General features: G+C 36.5%; 1 protein-coding gene across 1 annotated transcript in view; it reads right to left on the reverse strand.

The window, feature by feature from the left end:
- Positions 1-23,085, reverse strand: part of Lrp1b (LDL receptor related protein 1B) — a 1,800,012-nt gene that overhangs the window by 620,544 nt on the left and 1,156,383 nt on the right. The window contains exon 21 of the mRNA XM_026778709.1: positions 14,141-14,323. Within this exon, the coding sequence (XP_026634510.1) occupies positions 14,141-14,323 (183 nt within the window). The remainder of the gene's footprint in view (positions 1-14,140; positions 14,324-23,085) is intronic.

Consider the following 23,085-nt stretch of genomic DNA (forward strand, 5'->3'; position numbering starts at 1 on the left):
TTTTTTGTGACAGCATCGGAACATTCTTCCCAGTTTAAAACTGCTCTTAGAGTCTGAGCATTAATGTTTTCTTTAGTTTCAAATTATCTCCTAAATTATCAAATAAAAAGGGATTCTGTAAATAGTTCAAAGTATATAATAACTTCAGAAATAGACTTTAAAGTACATATTTTGTGTGTGTTGGTTACTTTTACAGTCCTAAATTTAGGCAAACACCATTAGTTTTGATCCAAGCTGAAATTTAGGCAGACGCTTTATTTTGGGGGAAGTAACAATTCACTTATATTTGTAACCTTAGCACCTCAACACTTTTTAAAATCTATTTATCCGGAAATGATTATGAAAGTTGCTTCATAAGAGAGTGTCAGTCACAAATAGCCATCATAATTCTAAACACTAAAAAACACTACTTGAAAATGCCCATCCTGATTTTAGGTTTCTCTAGAAGCAAAGTAGCCAAAGTAGCATGGTTTCAGCACAAAAACAGATATGTTGATTGATGCAGAGGTTTGGGGGCTCAGATATTCATCCATGCACTTACAGACACCTGAATTTTAACGACACAAAATCAAGCACAACAAACAGGAGAAAAGCAAGAACAAGTGTCATTAAGAAAATTTGGCATCTATGTGTGAAGAAACTTGATCATTCATGCTCACAATGCACAAAAGTCAATTTAGAACATACAAAAAAATCAGTATTAAGAGCCGAGTGTGGTAACACATGCCTTTTATCCCAACATTAGGGAGGCAGAGGCTGGCAGATCTCTGTGAATTAAAGGACAAACCTGGTCTACAAAGAGAGTTCCAGGACTAGGGTTGTTATACAGAGAAATCCTGTCTCAAAAAGTCAATAAAAACAAAAAACAAAAACAAACAAAACAAAACTAACAAACAAAAAAATCAAAATAATACTCAGTTTTAGACCTGAAACTTAGTGGAAAAAAAAAAAGAAAATACATTTTAGTCTATAGGAATTTTATATAGAATTCTGATAACCTAGAAAACAGGACCAACAATTGACCAGTGGCACCTCATGAAACTGAAATACTTCTGTACTCCCAAGGAAAATGCTAATTAGTTGAAGACGTGGCCTACAGAATAGAAAAACAAAATGAAAACCATGTACAATATCTCTAGCCGTGGATTAGTGTAGAGAATATACAAATAAGTTAAAAAATTAAACAACGAGAAAACAACAATATCAAAAATTGTGTCATGGGAGTGAGTGGAAGGTACTCACGAGAAAAAATAAAATGGCTAAACATCTAAACTGGTGTTCACCATATCCCAGTCAGAATGTCTAAGATTAGAAACATGACTTGTGACAAATGCTGCATGGGATGCTGGGAATGGGGGAACCCCATGAACTGCTGCAGGGAGGGTAAACTGCCAGACTCTAAGAAATCAGTGTGCAGTCTCCTCAAAAAACTAGAAACAGATAAGCCATATGACCCTACTATACCATACCTGGGCATACACCCAAAAGACTATTTCCCAGTATCCATAGCTTCTCTCTTCACAATAGCTAAGTATTAGATACAACCAAAATGGTTATCAAGCAATAAATATATAATGAAAATGTGGCGTCCATAGTCAATGGCATTTTATTTGACTCTAAAGAAAAAAAAGAAATTATGAAATGAGATGGTAAATAATCAGAACTGAAAACTTATTGACTGAGGTATCCAAGGCTGAAAAATATAAATGTTACATATTCTCACTCACAGGTGGATCTTTAGATATGGGATTAACTGGGCATAATGCTCTTTTTAGATACCATAGGATGTCTGGAATGGGATGCCTTTTATCATGTTAGTAGATGTGTCCCAATGACCTCTAAAACAATATAAACTATTGCTACTGTCCTTGATTGCCCACATCACAAGAACATTATTGCTAAAGATACCTTTTGTGGGGAGTAGCCACTTGTTCGTCCTCGCAGCCCACCTAGCTTAGACCCGAAATAATCACACAGAAACTGTATTAATTAAATCACTGTTTGGTCCATTAGCTCTAGCTTTTTATTGTCTAACTCTTATATCAATTTAGCCCCTTTTCTATTAATCTGTATATTGCCACATGGCAGTACCTTCAGCAAAGTTTCAGCATGTCTGACTCTTTCGACTCCATGGCATCTCTCCAACTTTGTCTTCCTCTTCCAATGTTATAAGCTAAGCCAGTTCTTTATTCATTAACCAATAAAAGCAACACATAGAAAGACCTCCCGCACCAGATACCATACACTTGTTGCAAAACATGGATAAATCAAGTTGGTGGTTGGTGCTGATTACAAAGCCTCCTTCTTGTTAAATAATCTTTATGGTACCACAGGTGCTATGTGGTCTAGTAAGAAAGGTATCAAGAGTTTATTCACCTGTGAATCCTATGAACTATAGCGATGATTGGTGTAGGAAGAACATTGTCTATGTGAACAACAGTGGCATGAATGTCGTTAATATAGCCAACTGCTTTGTGATTAAATTTAAGATTCACTGCATAGGAGAAAACTTATTTCTTGTAGTGTACATCTCACCAAAAACTCATGGTTTCTAATTGGAAATAACACCAAAGTATCCTGTAAAGTCATAACTCTGATAGAAAAAGGTCATTGGTTAAAAAGTAAAGAAACTGCTTGGCCCTCATAGGTTAAAACATAGGTGGGTGGAGTAAACAGAACAGAATGCTGGGAGGAAGAGGAAGTGAGCTCAGAGGCCCTGCTCCCCTCTCCTGGGCAGACTCCTTGAAGCAAGCTGCCAGGTCAGACATGCTGAATCTTTCCCGGTAAGACTGATGCTACACAGATTATTAGAGATGGGTTGATTGGGATATGAGAATTAGCCTGTAAGGGCTAGAGTTAATGGGCCAACCAGTGTTTAAAGAATACAGTTTGTGTGTTGTTATTTCGGGGCATAAGCTAGCCAGGCGACCAGGAGCTGGGGCGGCAGGAACACAGCCCGTAGCTCCCACAACATAACTCTATACCTATATTTAAGATCACAGACCTAATTAGGGATCTTCTTTGTGTGTAGTAGATGGTGGTAATGCAGAAACTCACAACTGGTCAATGGGCAGAGAACAAGTGATTAGAGAGGGCTCTGCCAGAACTGAGACAGCTCTATCACCCCATCACAAAGCTTAGGGCCCATGCAGGGAGAATGGGAAGAAAAATTATAAGGGAATGAGGTCATGGGAAAGCAAAGTCCTCTAGATATAACAGGACCACTGAACTTAGAAACTCACAGTAGCTATTGTTGCTTGATAAAAGCATGAACAAGATCAAGCCAGACAACGTTTTAGCAGTGAATCAGGTCTCAATAACTCTCCCACTGAAGAGCTGTAAACAGTTGCCTCTTTACAGGGGAGAGAGAATCTGTTTCCTTTAAAAGTATGAGCTCTTTAAGGTTGAGCATCATCTAAAGGGTGACCCCCCCTCCCTTACTTATGGGAAGCACAAACTGAATTTATTAGGTCATAAAAAAAGAGTACAAGAAAACGGGGTGGGTTTTGGAGCTCTGGTAGCAGGTGCAGGAAAGGGGTGAATGTGATCAAAATACATTTGCAAGAAAATCTCAACGAATTAATACAAACTCATATTAAAGAACAATAACAAAAATTCTTAAAAGTTCTGCTAACTTTGGTACACACCGATAGAATATGTATAAATGTTTTCTTTTTTCTGATTTAAGAAAAAAACTGATTGCTTACCCCCAAGCTTTTAAAGTCAGCATGTAGAAAACACACTGGGCAAAGTATATTTTTTCCTGTGTAATTGTGTTTTGTTGTAGTTATTGTGGTGGTATTTTTTGCTGCAAATTATTTCTTTTTTACTGATTATTTTTATGTTTTCTAGTTAATTATCATTTCTGGATTGTATGTTGTTAATGAGTCCTATGAATTTTAATGTGTACCCAGGGATCAATAATAATTTTACAAAAGATAGCATGATACTGCAATAGATGTCTAAATAAGTGTTAAAATAAAAAATACTAGGTCACCTACTTAGAAAACATACTATATTTAAATGTATTAAAATTCATTTGTGGAGCTGTAATAATAGTAGCTTGCACTATGGTAAATAAAGTCAAATGAAAACCATATGATCAGTACTGAAGTTTGTTAAAATATTCAATATTCTTTTTAACAATAAATACTGAAAATATTGAAAGTGAGTACTGACTGATGCTTCACTAATAGATTTGGCTTAAATCAGGACACATTGTATACTTAATGTTATTAATAAAATGAGTTCTGTAAATCCCAGGTCAGGTGTACAGAGAGTAGAATGAATGAACCTTAAGAGTGAGACATAAGAATAGGAAAGTAAGGGCAAAGTAAGAGAAAACACATTGGGATCGACTGACCTGTGGTCAAGAAGTGCAATAAAAGGTTAGTTAGGCTGTAACAGTGACAGACAGAGAAGCTCTGGGCAGGTTGTATTCCAGTCACTGTGCATTTGATAAATTGTTAGTTTTATCATTTTTATTTTGTGTGTCAGGAGACTGGAGCAGATGTGTGCTAAATCTTCTGAAGTCACTCAATTGCTGAAGTATAAAGCTGGTCTCAAGAGAGATCACTATGACTGGCAGGATTACTTCTGGTGACTTGCAAGGCATGAAAGGATACCCAGAACTAAAGACACCGAGGTACACAGCACAAGAGAAGGTGGAAGACAGGGAAGAATGAAGTTAAAGGATTGCTTTTTCTCATTGTTGGACAACATGTGTTTAAGGAGGGGATGATAATTAGTGTGAAGGAATAAAATGAAAAACAAGAAAAAATGATAATATTTCTTTTCTACATTATATCTTAGAATCTCTTTGTAAATGTCCTTAAAAGAACAACAAACCACACAAAACAAGCAGGGCCAGGTTAACCCTAGACAGAATAAACACACAGCCAAAGACTTACAATTTTCACAGTGGAAAATAAACAACAAATGCACAATGCTCATGAAAAGGAAATGGAAAAAGTATATTAGTTTTTGTGGCACATAGACAATGAAAACTCCTACATTATTTGTGTGAGAAATAAATGAAATGATTCCATCGGGTGATTATAGAAGAGGAAGGTTCTTTCAGGTCTAAAGCCCCATGTTAAACTCACATTTCATACTGTCTTTGCTGATCTAGTACTAGGACAGAAAACAAAACAATTCAGACTCAGATAAGAACAAGGCTTTGTGATTCAGAGGAACCAGCAATGGATTATTAGGGCATGCCTGGTCAGCACGGAGCTGGATGCCAGCTAAGGTGAGCCGCAAGCTCATCAGCTGGTTTGGATGCATCATTTCTGAAGGGTCACTTTATACATAAATCTTAACCTGACTTTGAGACCTGACAGGTAAATGTATGTTGTGTCTTGAAATGGAATCTAGTGGGAAAGAGTATGACTTAACATCAATTGATAACAACCGCTACAAAGGCAGTTAATCAAGAAAAAATACCATAAAAAAAAGATACCTACATTGTGCTTTTGCCATAGCCCTTATTCCCTCTAAGAGAGAGACAAAAATGTGACAAGTTTTTTTATTAAATCTTCAAGAAATGATAAAAATAAAAAATAAATAATTATAAAAATAATGTTTCATTTTTTTCTCATTTAAAAGGCCTATGCTAATTGTCACATCCTTCACCATTCTCAACAGGTATTCATGGGGATGCAGAGATGGCATTGATAAGTTATGAGTCTCTCACTAAAGACCTCCACCTCAAGGGATGTACAATATTTGCACTTCTGCCTGACCTCAGGGTAGCTTAATTTTCAAATCGGCAATCTCTTATAACTCCTCATAAGAGCCCATACATGAAGTTTTAATAAATGTTTGCTTCAATTTAATTAGCAGTTGTGAAAACTTAGAAAAATTAAGATATTCGTTAGTAGGTGAGCACCCTTAAAAAATTACACATGTTGATATAACCAGAGAGTGAATTGTTTTCCAGAGCAAAAAGAAAGGAATGAATAAGCTATGGAAAGACGTGGAAGAAATGTAAGGTCACACTTGTAAGGAAATGAAACAAATATGAAAAGTCACTGCATTGTGTGGCGACAGATGTGTGACATTCTGGAAAAGGTCAGACAGTAAGAGGAACAACAGGTTCAAGGGCAAAGGGGATGATAAAGACAACCTAGCGGGGAACTGAGAAGTCTGCATGATAACGTGACAAAACATAATAAACTTTCTAATCCCACCAATATACAATACCAACAGCAAAGGCTGAAGGCTGCTGGAACACACAGTCTTAGTGTCGTGTGATTCATTGCTGCGTATTCACTAATTATATTAAATGCACTGTTCCGTTGCAGGATATTGATAGTGAACGAAGCCGGATAAAGGAAGGTAACAGAGAAGATATGTGAACTCCATTATTCTGCCCAAATTTGCTGCTATAAAAAAACAACCTATCTTTAAATTCATTATGGCAGTTTTACAGGATAGTCATTCCTACTTAACTAACTATAAAGCTTTAAATACATTTACTGTGATTTGTGAGATCCAAAGTATTTGAGTTTCAAAATGGATCATAGTAGCTACTTCTCTCAGTGCTGAGCCCAAAATACCTGTGAGGAGAAGTTAAAGTGAGTAATTAAGCATGTTGTCTCATGTCCTTAGGGGTTTCAGTCTGTCATCATGGCAGCATTGAAAGTAGCTCTATAATGAAGAATCATACACAGTCTAGGATCTGTGGCAGAGACTACCCATCTCCTCTCAGAGGTGGACAAGAAACGGAGAGTGAGGATGTTTACACACTAACCAGTGTTTTCTCTCCTTCTATATTCCACCCAGTCCTTGCCCTTTCCAGCCTAAGGATGGTGCTCTTACCTTCTGCTTGAATCCTTTTCAGTTTGCACTTCGTGAATCTTCTAGGGGAATGATTGCAAATACACATACACACACTGAAAAGTGTGCTTTCTAGAAATGTGCAATACTAATCTCTTTAGAATTTCACATACATGTTTTTAAAATATTTAATGCTAAAGTCTAATTAAAATTATAGCAAAGGAATATTTTATGAAAATTTTCATGTTTTTTTTTCTGTAATTTGAAAGATGACTTTGAAACATAAGGTCATTTTATTTTTATGAGCTTGCCAAAGGGCATATGGGTCTTTGCAAATGTAGTGTCTTAAACCTATCAGAAGTATTATTTGTTTTTCTTAAAAGAAAAGATAATGTATTTAATTTCTCTCTTCAAATGCATAAACATTTATCTATATGATAAATTACTTGAGATAATATTGTGGATGGATTTTTAAAAAATCACATTTAGACACTCATTCTCAGAGCCACATGTGTGCACCCCCCAACACACACACACACACACACACACACACACACACACACACCTGAAATTGTGAATTACCACCTAAATAATGCCAAATTGTATTGCTATTTCATTAAAATTTTGCATTTCATTTCTCTTATTAAGGGTGCCATGAAATAAATATTTCCTGCTTCTGCAATATTAATAGTGAAATTTTAGTGTCTAGTTTATGAGTTTTGGAAATGGGGCTTTGGGGAAGTAATAAAATCATGAGGATGGAGTTCCTAAACATCAAGAAGCCCACTATATATGGATTGGTAGTGTGGTAACAAAAGAGAACCAATTGTCTTGAAATGGATGTTGTTTATGCTACCTAGTTTCTGTTAATTAATTATAATATGATTCAGTCTTCATATTAGCAATCAATTTGCTTGTCAAGGGTGTGTGCATATGTATCTGAACATGTGTTTATTTGAATGTGAGTATGCATGATTATATGTGTGTATATAGGTATGTGTGTGTTCATGTAGCTGTGTGTTTGTGTGCATGTCTGTTTTATTCATTTCAGGCCTATTATTTTCTATGTTATTTTCACTTTAAAAACACAAATAGATTTATTTTACTTCATTTTTAAATTTGACTTGCTTTTTGTCTGTTGAAGGTTTAGTTTGATGTTATTTAAACTCAATTATTAACTTTTCGTTTCAATTTTATTTTACATTCCAGCCACAGTACTCACTGCCACCTCTCCTCCTGCTCCCTTCACATTCTCCCTGACCCACCTCCCATCAACTCCTCCCAAGGGTAAGGACTCCCATGGGGAGTTAATGAAGCCTGAAACATTAAGTTGGGGTAGGACCAAGTCCCTTTCCTCTGTATCCAGGCTGAGCATGGCATCCCACCATAGCAAATGGGCTTCAGAAAGCTAGTTAATGCACCAGGGATAGATCCTGGTCCCACTGCCAGGGGCTCTAGGTAGACCAAGCTACACAACTGTCTCCCACATGCAGAAAGCCTAGTTTGGTCCCACGCAGGCTCCACAACTGTCCATCTAGAGTTCATGAGTTTCCAGGAGCTTCATTTAATCATGAATAATATATTCTGTGGTGTCTGATTTTATAGACTCATTTACATAGATAAAGCTTTCCTCATACCTTACAGCCATAGTTTGCAGATTTTACAAGATGAGAGCTTTGTTCTTCTTTCCATCTGTTCATGTGTATCTATCTTCATGTGTCACTGCCTCTACTTCACACAAGCCCCAATTTCCAGCATTCTCTATTCAGTAACGCATGTATTTATAGAATTTTATTTCCAAACATTGCTATATTTTTATTATTGCAAATTATAAAACAAAGTCAAGTTCCTTGAACTGCCAAGACTTTGTCTTTTCCATTTTTTTTTAAAAAAACACTTGACTTCAGTGAGGTCATTAGCTCAGTCTGTGACTACCAAGTGCTATAAACAAATAAGTGTGTGTGTGTGTGTGTGTGTGTGTGTGTAAAACTACAGACATATGTAGATACCAGTTTTTCTTTCAAAGGTATGCAGATTACCTTTCCAGTTTGTGACTTCAAGTAGTGAGTCTTGTCTGTCACCAGCTTTGTAAGAGCTGAGAATTGTCTTCTTCCACTAGTTTGCAAATGCAACATGATTAAGCACTCAACTTGACCTGGCTCAGTATCTGAGATATTCTAGATTATTGTTGGTATGTTTCATCATTTAATATATCAATATTTACCCCACATCTCACTTCTTTGTGCTTTTAATAGCAAGCAAGGGGTGCCTGTTGTGGTAATTAGAATGTCATTAGCCCCCATAAACTAATTGGGAATGACCCTATTAGGAGGCTTGACCTTGTTGGAGTAGGTGTGGTCTTCTTGGAGGAAGCATGTCACTGCTGGGGTGAGCTTTGAAGTCTCATGATTGCTCAAGTCACACTCAGTGAGAGAGACCAATCCTGTTGCCTGTAAATTCAAGTGTAAGTACTCTGTTATCTCCCCAGCATGTTGCCATGTGCCACCTTGATAGTAAGATGATAATGAACTGAATCTCTCTGAAGTGTAAGATACTCTATTAAATGTTTTCCTAAGAATTGCTGTGTTCATAATGTGTCTTCACAGCAATAGAAACCGTAACTAAGAAAATTGTCATTTCCTTTTCTCTTATGTGAATAACAATAATTCACTACATGACTATACTGCAATTATCTAGTAGTTTCCCTTCTGATGGGAAATCCATTGCTTCTATATTTTTACCTGGAAAACAAAGCAAAACAAATAAACTGCATTGAATATCTTTGTACATGTATGTATCATTTTGCAATTTTTTAAAACTGACACTGGGTTTTGATCCTACTGCATGAACTGGCTTTGAGGGAGCCTAGCCTGTTTGGATGCTCACCTTCCTAGACCTGGATGGAGGGGGGAGGACCTTGGACTTCCCACAGGGCAGGGAACCCTGACTGCTCTTGGACTGGAGAAGAAGGGGGAAAGGAGTGGGGAGAGGGGGAAAGGAGTGGGAAGAGGGGGAGGGAAATGGGAGGCGGGAGGAGGAGGAAATTTTTTCAAAAAAAAATAATTACTAGCATATTTTTATTATCATAGAGAATGAATAAACTAAAATTTAAAAAAATGTAAACTCCTTAAAATGGGAAGGCAGAGTCAATTTCACATTCTTTTCTCACTTGGGGATATTGACATCACTTTGTGATTTAAATCTAAGTTTCTGTTTCCAATCTGAAGAATGGCTTTCCACGTGAAGATTTGGATTTTCCCTTCCCACCCAATCTGATATTTATAGAATTAATACTATTCATAGGTCCAGGTTTGAGAGATCAGAGGTGACAGGACACTGGTCCTTTGAGATAAGAGCCTCTGAAATATTGATGGTTGTATTATATTTTATTTCAGTGTTTCATCTCACATTGTTCTTAATAAGAATTAGCAGCTCTTATTTATTATACATTTAAAAGCTAATTTTTAAAGATTTGTGTAGAAAAAAGACCATTATAATCAACACACATAAATTTATTACCTTAGAAACTTTTAAATATCCAAACCATCATTTGAGATAGCTCTGAAAATAAACATGAATCTTCAAGTTCATTGTGTTCTTATCATTTGTAAAACTAATAATTTAAGCAAATAAATAGATAATTCAGAAGCCAATAACTGTATGCATACTTTAGATCAGTGCTTATATACACGATTTATTTTAGTGTCACTAATGTTCATAAAAGTCTATACAGAAAATGTTAATGTGGAGTTGTGTATTATGACTTCCAAATATTAATACACTGTGTTCTGTTGCAGCTAAGGGACAGATTACATTTCAGACACTGAGTGAGTAAGTTATCACCTCCCTCACTGTTTTTTCAAAAGGAGGCATCAGTCTTTTTCACAACCCTGCCTTTACACATTAAATTTTGATGCTCTTGGACAAATTGGTTATAAATATCTTTAATATAAATATATTAAAGATAAAGTCCAAAACTCATAAAAGCACCACTAAAAATTCAGTTTTTTGATAATTTTCAACCACCATCCTCATACCTGTATTTTTAATTAAATTATATCTACAGGAAGCAGTCTATAAGAGGTTATTGCAGACAGACCTCTACATTAGGGTATCAGGCACAGCGCAATGCAATGTTCAATTACGTTTTCCTAGATGTCTCATTTATTATTTATCTTTTTACATGTATTTTTGTTCATGTAAGTTAAAAACAATTTTTGCTGACTTTATAGCTAAAAAAGTTATACTGCTATTTAGCCCTTTTAAAATAACTTTGCATTGTGTGTGTGTGTGTGTGTGTGTTTGTAAGTCAAACAACCTTGAATATCATTCATCAGCCTGAATCCAATTTTGAAAAAAAGTCATTGTCTCTCAGTGACCTGTAACTCACCAAGTACATGAGACGGGGAGACTGCAAATACCTGCCCATCTCTATCTCCTCAGTGCTGGACTGCAAGTGTGTGCCAATATGCTCATATTTTTTCCATGGGTTCCCGGATTCTAACTAAGGTTTTCAGACTTACAAGGCAAGCACTGGACTGGATGATGCTCTTTGACAGATCATTAACATTTTTTTTAAATAGACACACAAAATTATGTGTATTTAGGGAATATAGCATTCACTTTTAACCAATTCATAATGCATAGATTATGGCAAGTGACATATTCAGTACTAAAAACCTAATGATTATTTTGAGTTGGGGAAATTTAACATTCTCTCTATCAGCTACTTGGAGTGCACAATTGGTTGTATTAGTTAATGGATACTACTGGACAGTCCAGATAAGTGTATAGTAGACACAAAACAAGATAGACTTTTGCTGGTGCCATTGGTTAGGTACAAGAATTTAAATGTAAGTCACTATTGCTTACAACACTACATATTTAAACACAGGATTGAAGCAATCAAGCTTGATTTTCCTCAAGGAATAGCACTTATAGTAAAGAAGGTGGTGTGTGCTGCCATCAATGAAAGCATTCAATAGTCCTATCTAGCTGAGTCTCCTACAATAGTGTGAACCTGTGATCTACAACAATGACCAGCAGGACAAGACATTCCCCAACTTGCAATAGTGGCACTATATCTTTGGGGTATCCTATAACTTTCTAATTTAATTTAAGACCCCCTAAACAGGAGAGAATTCAGTATTGTAGCCATGTTCCTCTATCTAGAGAGGCTGTGGAACCTAGAGGAGTATACTACTGTCATTTTCCTACCTCAGTGTAATTTATAATTTCATTCTAAATACCTATGCTTGTAACAGTAAAAGAGCATAGCTCTGTACCCTCATCAAAGAAACCTGCTTTTGCAAAAATGGAGTCCCTCACAGCAATTCACAACTAGTCACACTGCAGAGAACTACCTAATGTATCTTGAATGCAACTCCTATACATACAGCTAATGGAACATTGTGGAAGAATGAACAAAAAGATTGTAAAGAGCAAGAGGATAAGGAAGTGTGTTAGAGATTGTCTTATATTTATAAAATGGGATGGAACTTAGGACATCTTTACAAAATGGCTGACTAAACAAAACCACTTGATACTCCAGTGTAGATGGCAGAAACCTCACAATGCCCCGTCCATAGATAAAGTGCTACAGGCAATTAATGAGTTCAAAGAAGGAAAGATTTAGGCCAAAGTCCCTCACTGATTATCCAATACCAAATAGTCAATCCAAAATCATATATGAGCAATAGTAAATAGACACAGTAGGTTGTAGTTATATAGGTAATACACATAGAAAGACACAATTAACAATAGTGACAATTAAAGAAAAGAGGTGCCATAAATTTGAAATAGTTGAGGTTGGGACCATAGGAGAGATTGGAAAGAGAATGGAGGTGGTATGAATACAGTACTCATATAACAAATTATCTAAAACTTAAAAATAAAATGTATGAAGAAATGTTGTTTGGAAAGTTACCAGTTGTGAAACATATCATCTTCAATAGGAATGAAGTATAGGGGGATCTATTTGTATACACTATGACAAAAACAAGTATTTCTTCTTATTTCTTTGTTTGAGGTTAACAAATGTGGTGTGTTTGGGTAAGAGAAATAAGGTTCTATGTCTTCAAATGGCCATCAGCCACAAATGTGGTGTGATTGGGTAAGAGACATAAGGCTCTATGTCTTCAAATGGCCATCAGCCACAATCTCCCCACTCTATTTGTAAAGAGCTGTGCTACCCCCTTACCTGCTTGGAATATAGAAAAGGAGTGGGGAGCTGAGAGTCTATGGTTAAACTACCTGGGCAATTGCACTATAGAGGGAAATTGTAGAGTAACTTAGAATGTACTGTGAAACCCACAGGAGACTCTAATATGAAACCTATCAGAGACTCTTTCAATGGTTGAGTTTCACAGTTAAACAAAAGATAATGATGATGTGGGATTTCCCTCTGTATTCTGTAAATACCACTGGTTAATAAAGGATTGCTTTGGACCTATACCAAAGTAGAACTTAGTTAGGCAGGGAAAACTAAACTGAATGCTGGGAGAAGGAAGGTGAGCAGAAGAAAAGCCATGTAGTCCCTCTACACACAGATGCCAGAACTTTAGCTGGTAAGCCAGAGCCACATGGAGATACACAGATTAAGAGAAATGGGTTAAATTAATATGTAAGAGCTAACCAATTAGAAGCTAGAACTAATGGGCAAACAGTGATTTAAATAATATGGTTTCTGTGTGATTATTTTGGGCTGAACAGCCAAGAACTAACAAGTGGCCTCCTAACAACACAATGAATTATTTCTTTTCTTAACATTATCTCATCATCAGTCATAGAAAGAGAAATCAATAAGTGAGATCTCAAGAAGAACTCTCTGTAAGTAGGGAAAAGTGGAAATGTCATAAGAGACACCTTTATGGAAAATAACAGTATGGCCCATGACACTAAAAATAATCAGTTTCAAATGGCAAACAGCAGGAGCCAAGCAATGGCAATGAAATCTAGGAAAGTAGATGTAAATTAACATGTGTTACCTACCCTTCCCAGTGACATTTTCATTTTGGGAGGATTTTATCTACGGCATTACTATGTAGGTTAGCACATGCCCTTTTGACCGTGAGATTCCATTTCAGATTCTGAACCTAAATACATTGATCTCAGAATTACATTCTACTCTTCAGGGTCTGTAAATTTCAGCAAGTTAAACACTTCAGTTTCCTCCATGAGATCATAAAGAGTACATTGATAGGATGGTGTTGGATCTAGAATGTTTCTGTTAGATATTTCACGACTACTCCACAGAAGATGTGAGCTTATCTACTAAAAACTAAACATCCTTTTCCGAGAAGGAGCTACGGATGGAGGCTGAGCCCAAAGGTTCTGCTCCAGGGATGTTAATTGTGCTCACCTGTGCTCCTGCAGGAAAACTTGGTTTTCTGGTCACACCGTCGAATGGTACCATTGCAGCCTTTTTCGTCACTGCCATCTTCACAGTCCTTTTCGCCATCACAGCGCCAGAGATCAGGGATGCAGTTTCCATCTGGGAGGCACTGAAATTCGTTCCCAGTGCAGCCGGCAGGAGAATGAACTTCTTAATTTTAAATGAATAAGGGGAAAATGGGGCAAGATAGGAAAGAAATTGTGATTTTACTGTCATTTTTTTAATGATAACTTTTATTTATTTATTTATTTTTATTTATTAAGGATTTCTGCCTTCTCCCCGCCACCGCCTCCCATTTCCCTCCCCCTTCCCCGATCAAGTCCCTCTCCCTCATCAGCTTGAAGAGCAATCAGGGTTCCCTGACTTGTGGGAAGTCCAAGGACCGCCCACCTCCATTCAGGTCTAGTAAGGTGAGCATCCAAGCTGCCTAGGTTCCAACAAAGCCAGTACGTGCAGTAGGATCAGAGACCCATTGCCATTGTTCTTGAGTTCTCAGTAGTCCTCATTGTCCGCTATGTTCAGCGAGTCCGGTTTTATCCCATGCTTTTTCAGACCCAGGCCAGCTAGCCTTGGTGAGTTCCCCAATAGAACATCCCCATTGTCTCCGTGTGTGGGTGCACCCCTCGCGGTCCTGAGTTCCTTGCTCGTGCTCCCTCTCCTTCTGCTCCTGATTTGGACCTTGAGATTTCTGTCCAGTGCTCCAATGTGGGTCTCTGTCTCTGTCTCCTAATCTTTTTCTCTTTGGGTAATATTATTATGCTAAAGAAATTATATATTTTAGTCTAACAGCTATGAAATGCTCAAGCATTTCAAATCCACTTTTAAAACGAAAATTAGGAGAAAATAATATTTACGGTCCTGACGGTTTACATAAATGACTAAAGACACTGTGTGGATGTGTTACTGTTGTCTTAATTAACGCCTTCAGGTACTGTCTTTGAAGTACTTTCTCCAAGTCATGTAAACAAAATCTCCTACTGATAAGATTTTTCTTGATTTTTGACATTTCTGGAGCAATTTTTTCAAATTACCAAGAAATAAATAACCAAAGAAACAATAAGCACTTTGTAACTAAGAAAACCTTTGCAAAATAACAACTGATAATTTGAAAGCAAAGGAACAGACACAATAAGTAAAATATTTTCTAGATACAAGATAATAATAATAATAATAACAATAATGAATATAGTGTTGCTAGTACAGAGTAAGAATTATAGTCTCCACATTTTAATGATAATGTAATTTTCTCTATAGATTTTTTTCCTGCTGTTTTGTTATTAAAAGTCTAAACTCTGTAGGCTATTTGCAGCATCTGAAGGCTACTACATACAACTTAATTCTAGTCATTTACAAACTAGAATGTAGCTTGGAATGGTAAATTTAGTGCATCATGGAGAGCCAAGCTGGCATGTAAGAACAGTTGACTTAAGTATGCATTGACATGTCTTTCATGTGTCATAGAATCCCAGTCCATGTCACATTATTCCCCCAGCTACCACTACCTTTTTGTATACTCTTTACGTATTAATATCTTTGTCTTTATAAGAGACTGAATTTCCTTGAAAATCAAAAGCACCAAAATAAGCTAAAACTGTATCTTCTATTCAGAAACCTCATTATTAGTTATTACGGTTTATGAAATTGAACTTATATGCAATGTTTTATATTGCTACATATGCTCCCCTGAACCCGTATAAGCTACTCAGCACTTTTGACTCACAATGAAAGGCAGTACTTTCCAGTTCTCTTAGCATCTGTTTTATTGTTATCCATTGTGTCTTCCATGCTCATTTACAGAGTCCCATTGCCCTATACAGCACAATAACTATGGGGACGGGATAAAACTCAGCTGGAAATGAATCATTCATCTGATTCATTTTACTTTGTTAAAAACAAATATGTGAATAAATTATGGAATTGTTTATTAATTTTCCAAAAGGCATGTAGATAGTGTCAGAGAGAGCATCTACAGCAGTGACTTCTCTGGCCTCTTTATCACAATATCATTTTGAACTACTAGAAAGGTTTTAATCATGAAGAGACTCAAAAATAAAATGAAATAGGCTTACACAGAAATATAGAAGAATATGAAAATTCATTTCCTTTTTATATTTAAGTTACTAAAGTTAAGTTGTTTTTCTAATAAAATTTAACATTTATTTTACTCTTCTATAATATCATGGTAGAATTTAGCTTTTAATGAAAGTTCTATAAACTCTATATTGCTTCAGACACTTTAGCTTCCTAGGGCTACTTCATTAGCTGGTGGTCAGCGAGCAAAAAATGTAGAAAGAAAGAATCAGATATTCTGGGTAGTGATAAGCATGGCCTATGTATGAGGAGAGAAGGAAGCATGTAGAAATATAATAAATTACTGTATAAACAAGAAAAATATTCATGAAGAAAGTAACCAATGTGAGGGGTAGAATGAATTCCAATAATGTCACTGAAGTTAGGATGGACCATCATAGACCCATTATAATGTGGCAAAACACAAGGACAAAGTCTTTGTATTAAATTGGAAGTTTTAAATATTGCCTTTTTTATCCAACCATTGCAGATTTGGAGATAACTATTTCTTTGGTGTTCATTTAAGCCAACAAGAAGAAATAAAAAATACAAGACTCGCCGGGCGGTGGTGGTGCATGCCTTTAATCCCAGCACTTGGGAGGCAGAGGCAGGTGGATCTCTGTGAGTTCGAGGTCAGCCTGGTCTACAAGAGCTATTTGCAGGATAGGAACCAAAAGCTGCGGAGAAACCCTGTCTAGAAAAATCAAAAAAAAAAAAATACAACACTCTAGAAGGTCCACATCATTCCTAAAAGGAATATACTTTATCACAATTTGTCAGCTAACCTACTCACATAGATTTGGACCATATATTCTCAATCACAATAAAGGCTAATCAACTGGACATGTATTGCAACTTTCACTCTTTATTACCAGAAAATGCTGACGTGATTATAAAACACTAAATATGAGTTTAGTTACAGAATGAGTCATAGGAGCCAAATCTAAAATGACGGGGGAAAGCTATGAAAACTTTAAGGCGAAAAACTTGCTAAGCAGAAAGAATGTAATAGGAAAAATTTCAAAGCAAGAGTTAATTTGAAACACAAACAAAGGAATAGGAGCTAGTGAGTAAAATAAGATCTGGATGGTTAGGGCCAGAATTTTGTGGGCATTTATTAATAACCATGGTAAAATAAATTCAGTTATATCAGTCCTGGAGATTTTGAAACACTGAAGTAATGATAACATAATTCAGTTCACATTGTCAATTTTTGCTGGCTACTCTTTGGATAAATGGGTAATCTGAAGCTTGAATCAGCGTCCAGATAACACCAGTTGTTGGACTGCCCAGATCCAAATAGCAGACATGGCTTCTGCTTCGGGAAACATTTCACAGGGTAGGGGACACCCAGATAAATGTGCAGTTGCCAAGCAACATCATAAATACTCATGGCAGGGGCTGTGAGGACAGATAAAACCAGCCTAGCCTTGGTGCTCTGACGTGAGCCTATCTTATGACAGAAACAAAGCAGGAGTCCTGAATCCTATTTTATAATCAGTCAGAGGGAAGAGGAAGTGAACGGGAAGATTCCTTGGTCTCTCTCACTTTAGGTAACAAATATTGAAACACTCTGACATGTTAATAATCATTCTACCACTGACCTACATTAGTGGAGATCAAAGATTTATTCATTTGTTTTATAGCAAATTTAGTAGATTTTTAAAAACTGTGTGGAGTGTGGGAGAAGTGACAAGAAAGAAACAGGCAGGCAGGTCCTAGACCTAGCAAACCATTTGTATCATGTTAAATGCTAGATTTAAGCTGGAAGGAAAAGCAGGATAATAAAAATAATATTCAGTTTGATTCTCATGATTGCATAGACATTCCACGTCTCTCTCTCTCTCTCTCTCTCTCTCTCTCTCTCTCTCTCTCTCTCTCTCTCTCTCTCTCTGTGTGTGTGTGTGTGTATGTGTGTAGAATCAAGATGCACACATTTACGTATCTATTTCCTCTTCTTGAACACTGGTTTATACTGAAGCCACTTGCTCTAATATACACAAATACACACAAACATTTGCGTTTTTCATTCCCCCTCTGCTTCCTCTTCCTACATCATTAAAAGAACCTGAAAAGAGCCCGTACCTATTTAGACATTTGTGAGTTCTTTTCTTTTGATGGATTTTTTTTTTTTAAGTTTTGAAGTTGTATTCATCTTAACTCTCTTGCCAAATACAATCAGTTCTGTTAAAAGTTGCTGATTTTCCTCTGTGTAGAGAGCAACATCCCTCAGAAAGAGCCTACAAGGAATGCTTTAACATTAGTTCCAAATGTGACTCCCCTGAGCTCTGGCTTCCTCAGCTCTGAGGCTTGGCACAGTTCGTCTTTGTGCTATGGCTGTCTCAGGGGAGTGCTCTAGTTATGGCTGTGTGTTTATGTGCATGCTCATGCTGTTTTACGCTTGTGTTTCCATGATGCTGATGCTGGTTATTATATTTTTAACTAATGGAATTTTACTGTATTTTTTTTACCCTGAAGCTATTTAAACCAAACATACAATTTGGGAAATCTAATAAATAAATAAATAAATAAAGAGCCCTGGAGGAAATGTAGCAACTGATAGTAGAATTTATCTCAATATTTAAGTGAATCTGCTGCGACTAAACATTTGCAGTTGGAAGACTAGCAACTCTACAAAAAACATAGAGGAATTGCAATTACACACATATACACACACATTTGGTTTGGTAAGTATGCTAAAGTCTTCTTTACTGTCAGAGGAAAGAGGAAAGAGAATATAGGGTTGGAAATATGGTGAATTATTTAAAATTTGAGTCCAATCTGGAGAATTCTTTTTATTGCTTTTTTAATGCTTTTTTATTGTTCACTGCTTTGAAAATTATATAGCACGATGCTTCCCAATCATCAAGTCTCTTGCAGTTTATGTGTCACATATCATTCTTTCTAGATCTTTGTTTAACCATTATTATTAAATATTCCTTTGTGGATGGAGACATTTGTTTAAGACTTTCTTTCCAGATATTTTTATCAATCACAGATACCAGCCCACAGCAAATTTGTGGCCTCAGCCTACTTATAAATAGATGGAGAAAGCCTTAGCTGCTCATACATCAGGGAGCTTAAATTTCTCCCAAGAATATTGGGACATTTTGGGGGGGTTACAAACTTTATAACATAAATCTATCTTTTTTTCTCTCTCTCTCACTTTCTCTCTCTCTCTCTTTCTCTCTCTTCCCTCTCTCCATCCCTCCTCCCTCCATCTCTTTCTCCTCCCCACCCTAATGCCTATTCACCTCTTCACCAGGACTTGGTGACTGATGGAAGGCCAAGGTCTAGTGGATTTGCCTGGTCATTATCTTACTGTATTCCCTTTACATCCCTTCTCTCCTCTTCACCTTCACATGCTTCCAAAACACAGGTTTGATACTTTGTTTAAAAGCAAAACAAGTATCTTTTTATTGTTTTATTGCATTATACATTTTTCTTCATTCCCTTCCCTTCCTCCCCTCTTCCATTCTGCCCTCTTCCGTGACCCACCATACTTCCAATTTATTCAGATCTTGTCTTTTTCTTCCTATTTAAATCCATGTATGTCTCCCTTAGAGTCCTCTTTGCTGTCTAGGTTCTCTAGAATTGTGAATTGTAGGCTGTTTTTTGTTTGTTTGTTTTATGTCTAAAAGTCACTTATGAGTGAATACATATGATATTTGTCTTTCTCGTCTGGGTTACCTCACTCAAAATGTTTTTTTTTTCTGGATCCATTTCTTTGCCTGCAAATTTCAAACTATCATTATTTTTTACTTCTGAGTAATATTCCATTGTGTAAATGTACCACATTTTCTTTATCCATTCTTCAGTTGAGGGGCATCTAGGTTGTTTTCAGGTTCAGGCTATTGCAAATAATGCTGCTATGAACATAGTTGAGCACATGCCCTTTTGGTATGAATGAGTTTCCTTTGGGTATATATCCCAAAGTGGTATTGTTCAATCTTGAGGTAGATTGTTTCCTAATTTTCTGAGAAATTCCAATCCACACACCTATGAACACCTGATTTTGGAAAAAAAGTTATAAATATAAAATGGAAAAAAGAAAGCATATTCAATAAGTGGTGCTGGCATGACTGGATATCAATACGTAGAAGAATGAAAATAAATCCATATCTATCACCATTCACAAAACTCAGGCCCAAATGGACCAAAGACCTCAACATAAAGCCAACCACATTAAACCTTAAAGAAGAGAAAGTGAGAAGTAAACTTGAACACATTGATACAGAAGAACATTTCCTAAATATAACCCTAGTAGCACAGAAAATGAGAGAAACCATTAATAAATGGGACCTCCTGGAACTGAGAAGCAAAGGACACAGTCAAGAAGACAATAGGGCAACCTACAGAATGGCAAAAAATCTTCACCAACCCCACAACGAACAGAGGACTGATTTCCAAAACATGCAAAGCACTCATGAAACTTGATATCAAAAGAATAAATAATCTAATAAAAATGGGGTACAAACCTAAACAGAGGACTTTCAAAAGATAAATCTTAAATGATGGAAAGACACCTAAGGAAATGAACAACATCCTTAGCCATCAGGAAAATGTAAATCAAAACAACTCTGAGATTCCATCTTATGCTTGTCAGAATGGCCAAGATCAAAAACACTGAAACTGGCTTATGCTGCAGAGGATGTGGTTTAAGGAAGACATTCCTCCATTGCTGGTGGGAGTGCAAACTGATACAACCAGTTTGGGAAACAAGTACCTTCTGAACAGTCAAATGCAGTCTGGGATGGAGATGCACTTATGCACACTAATATAAGGTTTGAAATGCTTATCAAGACCATGAAATACTAAGGGGCAATAAAAAACGATTTCAAGTTTTTATATATTTGTTGTTTGGATCAGTAAAAAGGGCCAAATAGAAAAATATTTAAAGGATTGTGTAGAAGCCCAAACACAAACACATTGCTTTTATGTTAACACTTAGACATAAACACACCCAAAAGCATGAGTCAGAACTTTCAATCCACTCTAAAAATAACCTATTCCCCTAGATCATTAAATGGATATTAAAATTAAAACTAGAGAAACTATTAGGTTATTTCATATAAAATTCATATTTTAAAAACACTATTTCAAATATTTCACACAAAATCATAATATAGTAGAGGTAATAAGCTAATGAAAAAACAAACCATTACTGAAGCGCATGTTAATCTGTAGAATTTGCATATAAAAAGCATAAAATTAAAGTCTCTATGATGAAATCCCATGAAGCAGTGATTATCTATGAGAAGATAGTTGTAGTGTTTAAGTGTATGACTTTAAACACTAGAGTAATTTCTTAGGAGGATTTTGGTTGATTTAATATTGAAAATAAAATGAAATACAGCTAAATTTTCATATAAATAAGGAAACAAATGCTGGCTGCCCTCACTGTCTCTGAAGGAGTTTAAAAGCTATTTTAGCAGCCATGATCCCACTGTTAATTGCTTTACTCCCACAACATCATGGACACAACTTAATCATTAAGAGGTGAAGCAATTATTTTGTAGATTGCCTTTTTCCCCCTATCCAGTTTTTGTTTGCTTCTTTCTTAGCAATACCTAGTCTTTCTCTCTTAATAGCTGTAAGCCAGTCTGACACTGAAGAAGCTCAACTTGACTAAGCCAAAATGTGAGAAACCAGAAGCACAACTTGACTGCGAAAAGTAGAGAGCTCTTGTGGTTACTCTTTCCTCTTCTGTTGAAAGGGCAAGACACAAGATGAAGCCTAGTCTCCTGTTTATTCTAGATGCTATGAAACTGTATTACTCTGGCATCAAGATGCATAATTATTCTCTTAATGCAAAGGCTATTCTGCCTTGGAACAAATACAGATCCATTTATTAACAATTTTCTGCAGAGTAATGATGGGAATGATAGACTTCCTCAATAGCAAATAGTGTTCTCCTCAAATATGGTGCATTTATATAATTTATTTCAATTTTCCCAGTAGAAACAGTGTGGATTTTAAAACTACCTTTTCTAGCCTCATGTACTGTGGATTTCCTTCCTATCCTTTCTCTCTACACTCATTGCTTATTCCTGGTCCCAACTCTATCAGGTACCACCAGCTAACCCTAAAGCCACTTCTGACAGGGATTAAGATTAGACTACCTGGAGATCTCCACCTCTTTTTCTGCTCCTCCAGGCCCAATTTCCTCAGTCTTCCTCCAGCTCTGTAGCAGGACACCTTCTGTGGTTTTTTTTCCTGTCTGCCTTCATGCCCAGTGAACCACAAAGACCTTCTCTTCCAACCTTCCCCCAACACACCCCAGTATCCGAATCTTCAACAGCAGCAGCAGGCATTCCTTATAAAATATGAACAAACAAACAAACAAAAACAACCCCCCCCCCAGTTGAGCAGGCCATGGAAAAAGGCAAGCTAACTGAAGACCTTCACCACTCCCTCCCTCTGGGTTCAAACCCACAGTCTCATCCCCAACACTATAGTAGACCCTTCACTAAAGGTGACCTCTTTTCTCTGTCTGATCCCATTTCATGGAGACAGAAATAAGCTGATTATGGTCAAACTTTCTGCCCGCCTTCTTCCTTTGAACTCCTAGCCTATTCCCATTCCTAACTGCCAACTCTCAGTACCCAGAAACACACTTTACCAGGAACCATCAGTGGAAACAACCATCTATTCCAAAGAAAATTTCCTGTGAGGCAACAGTACCATCATACTTGAACATACAGAGAGGAAACAGAAACCAAGAAAGAAAACACTCTCACAAAAAAAAAAAAAACCAAAAAAAAAAAAACAAATCCAGAAAGCAACACCTAAACCTTCATCCAAATCTCAGATGCATAAACACCAACATAAAAGCACAATAA

Source organism: Microtus ochrogaster, chromosome 4 (assembly GCF_000317375.1).
Source record: "Microtus ochrogaster isolate Prairie Vole_2 chromosome 4, MicOch1.0, whole genome shotgun sequence".
Classification (NCBI taxonomy): Eukaryota; Metazoa; Chordata; class Mammalia; order Rodentia; family Cricetidae; genus Microtus; species Microtus ochrogaster.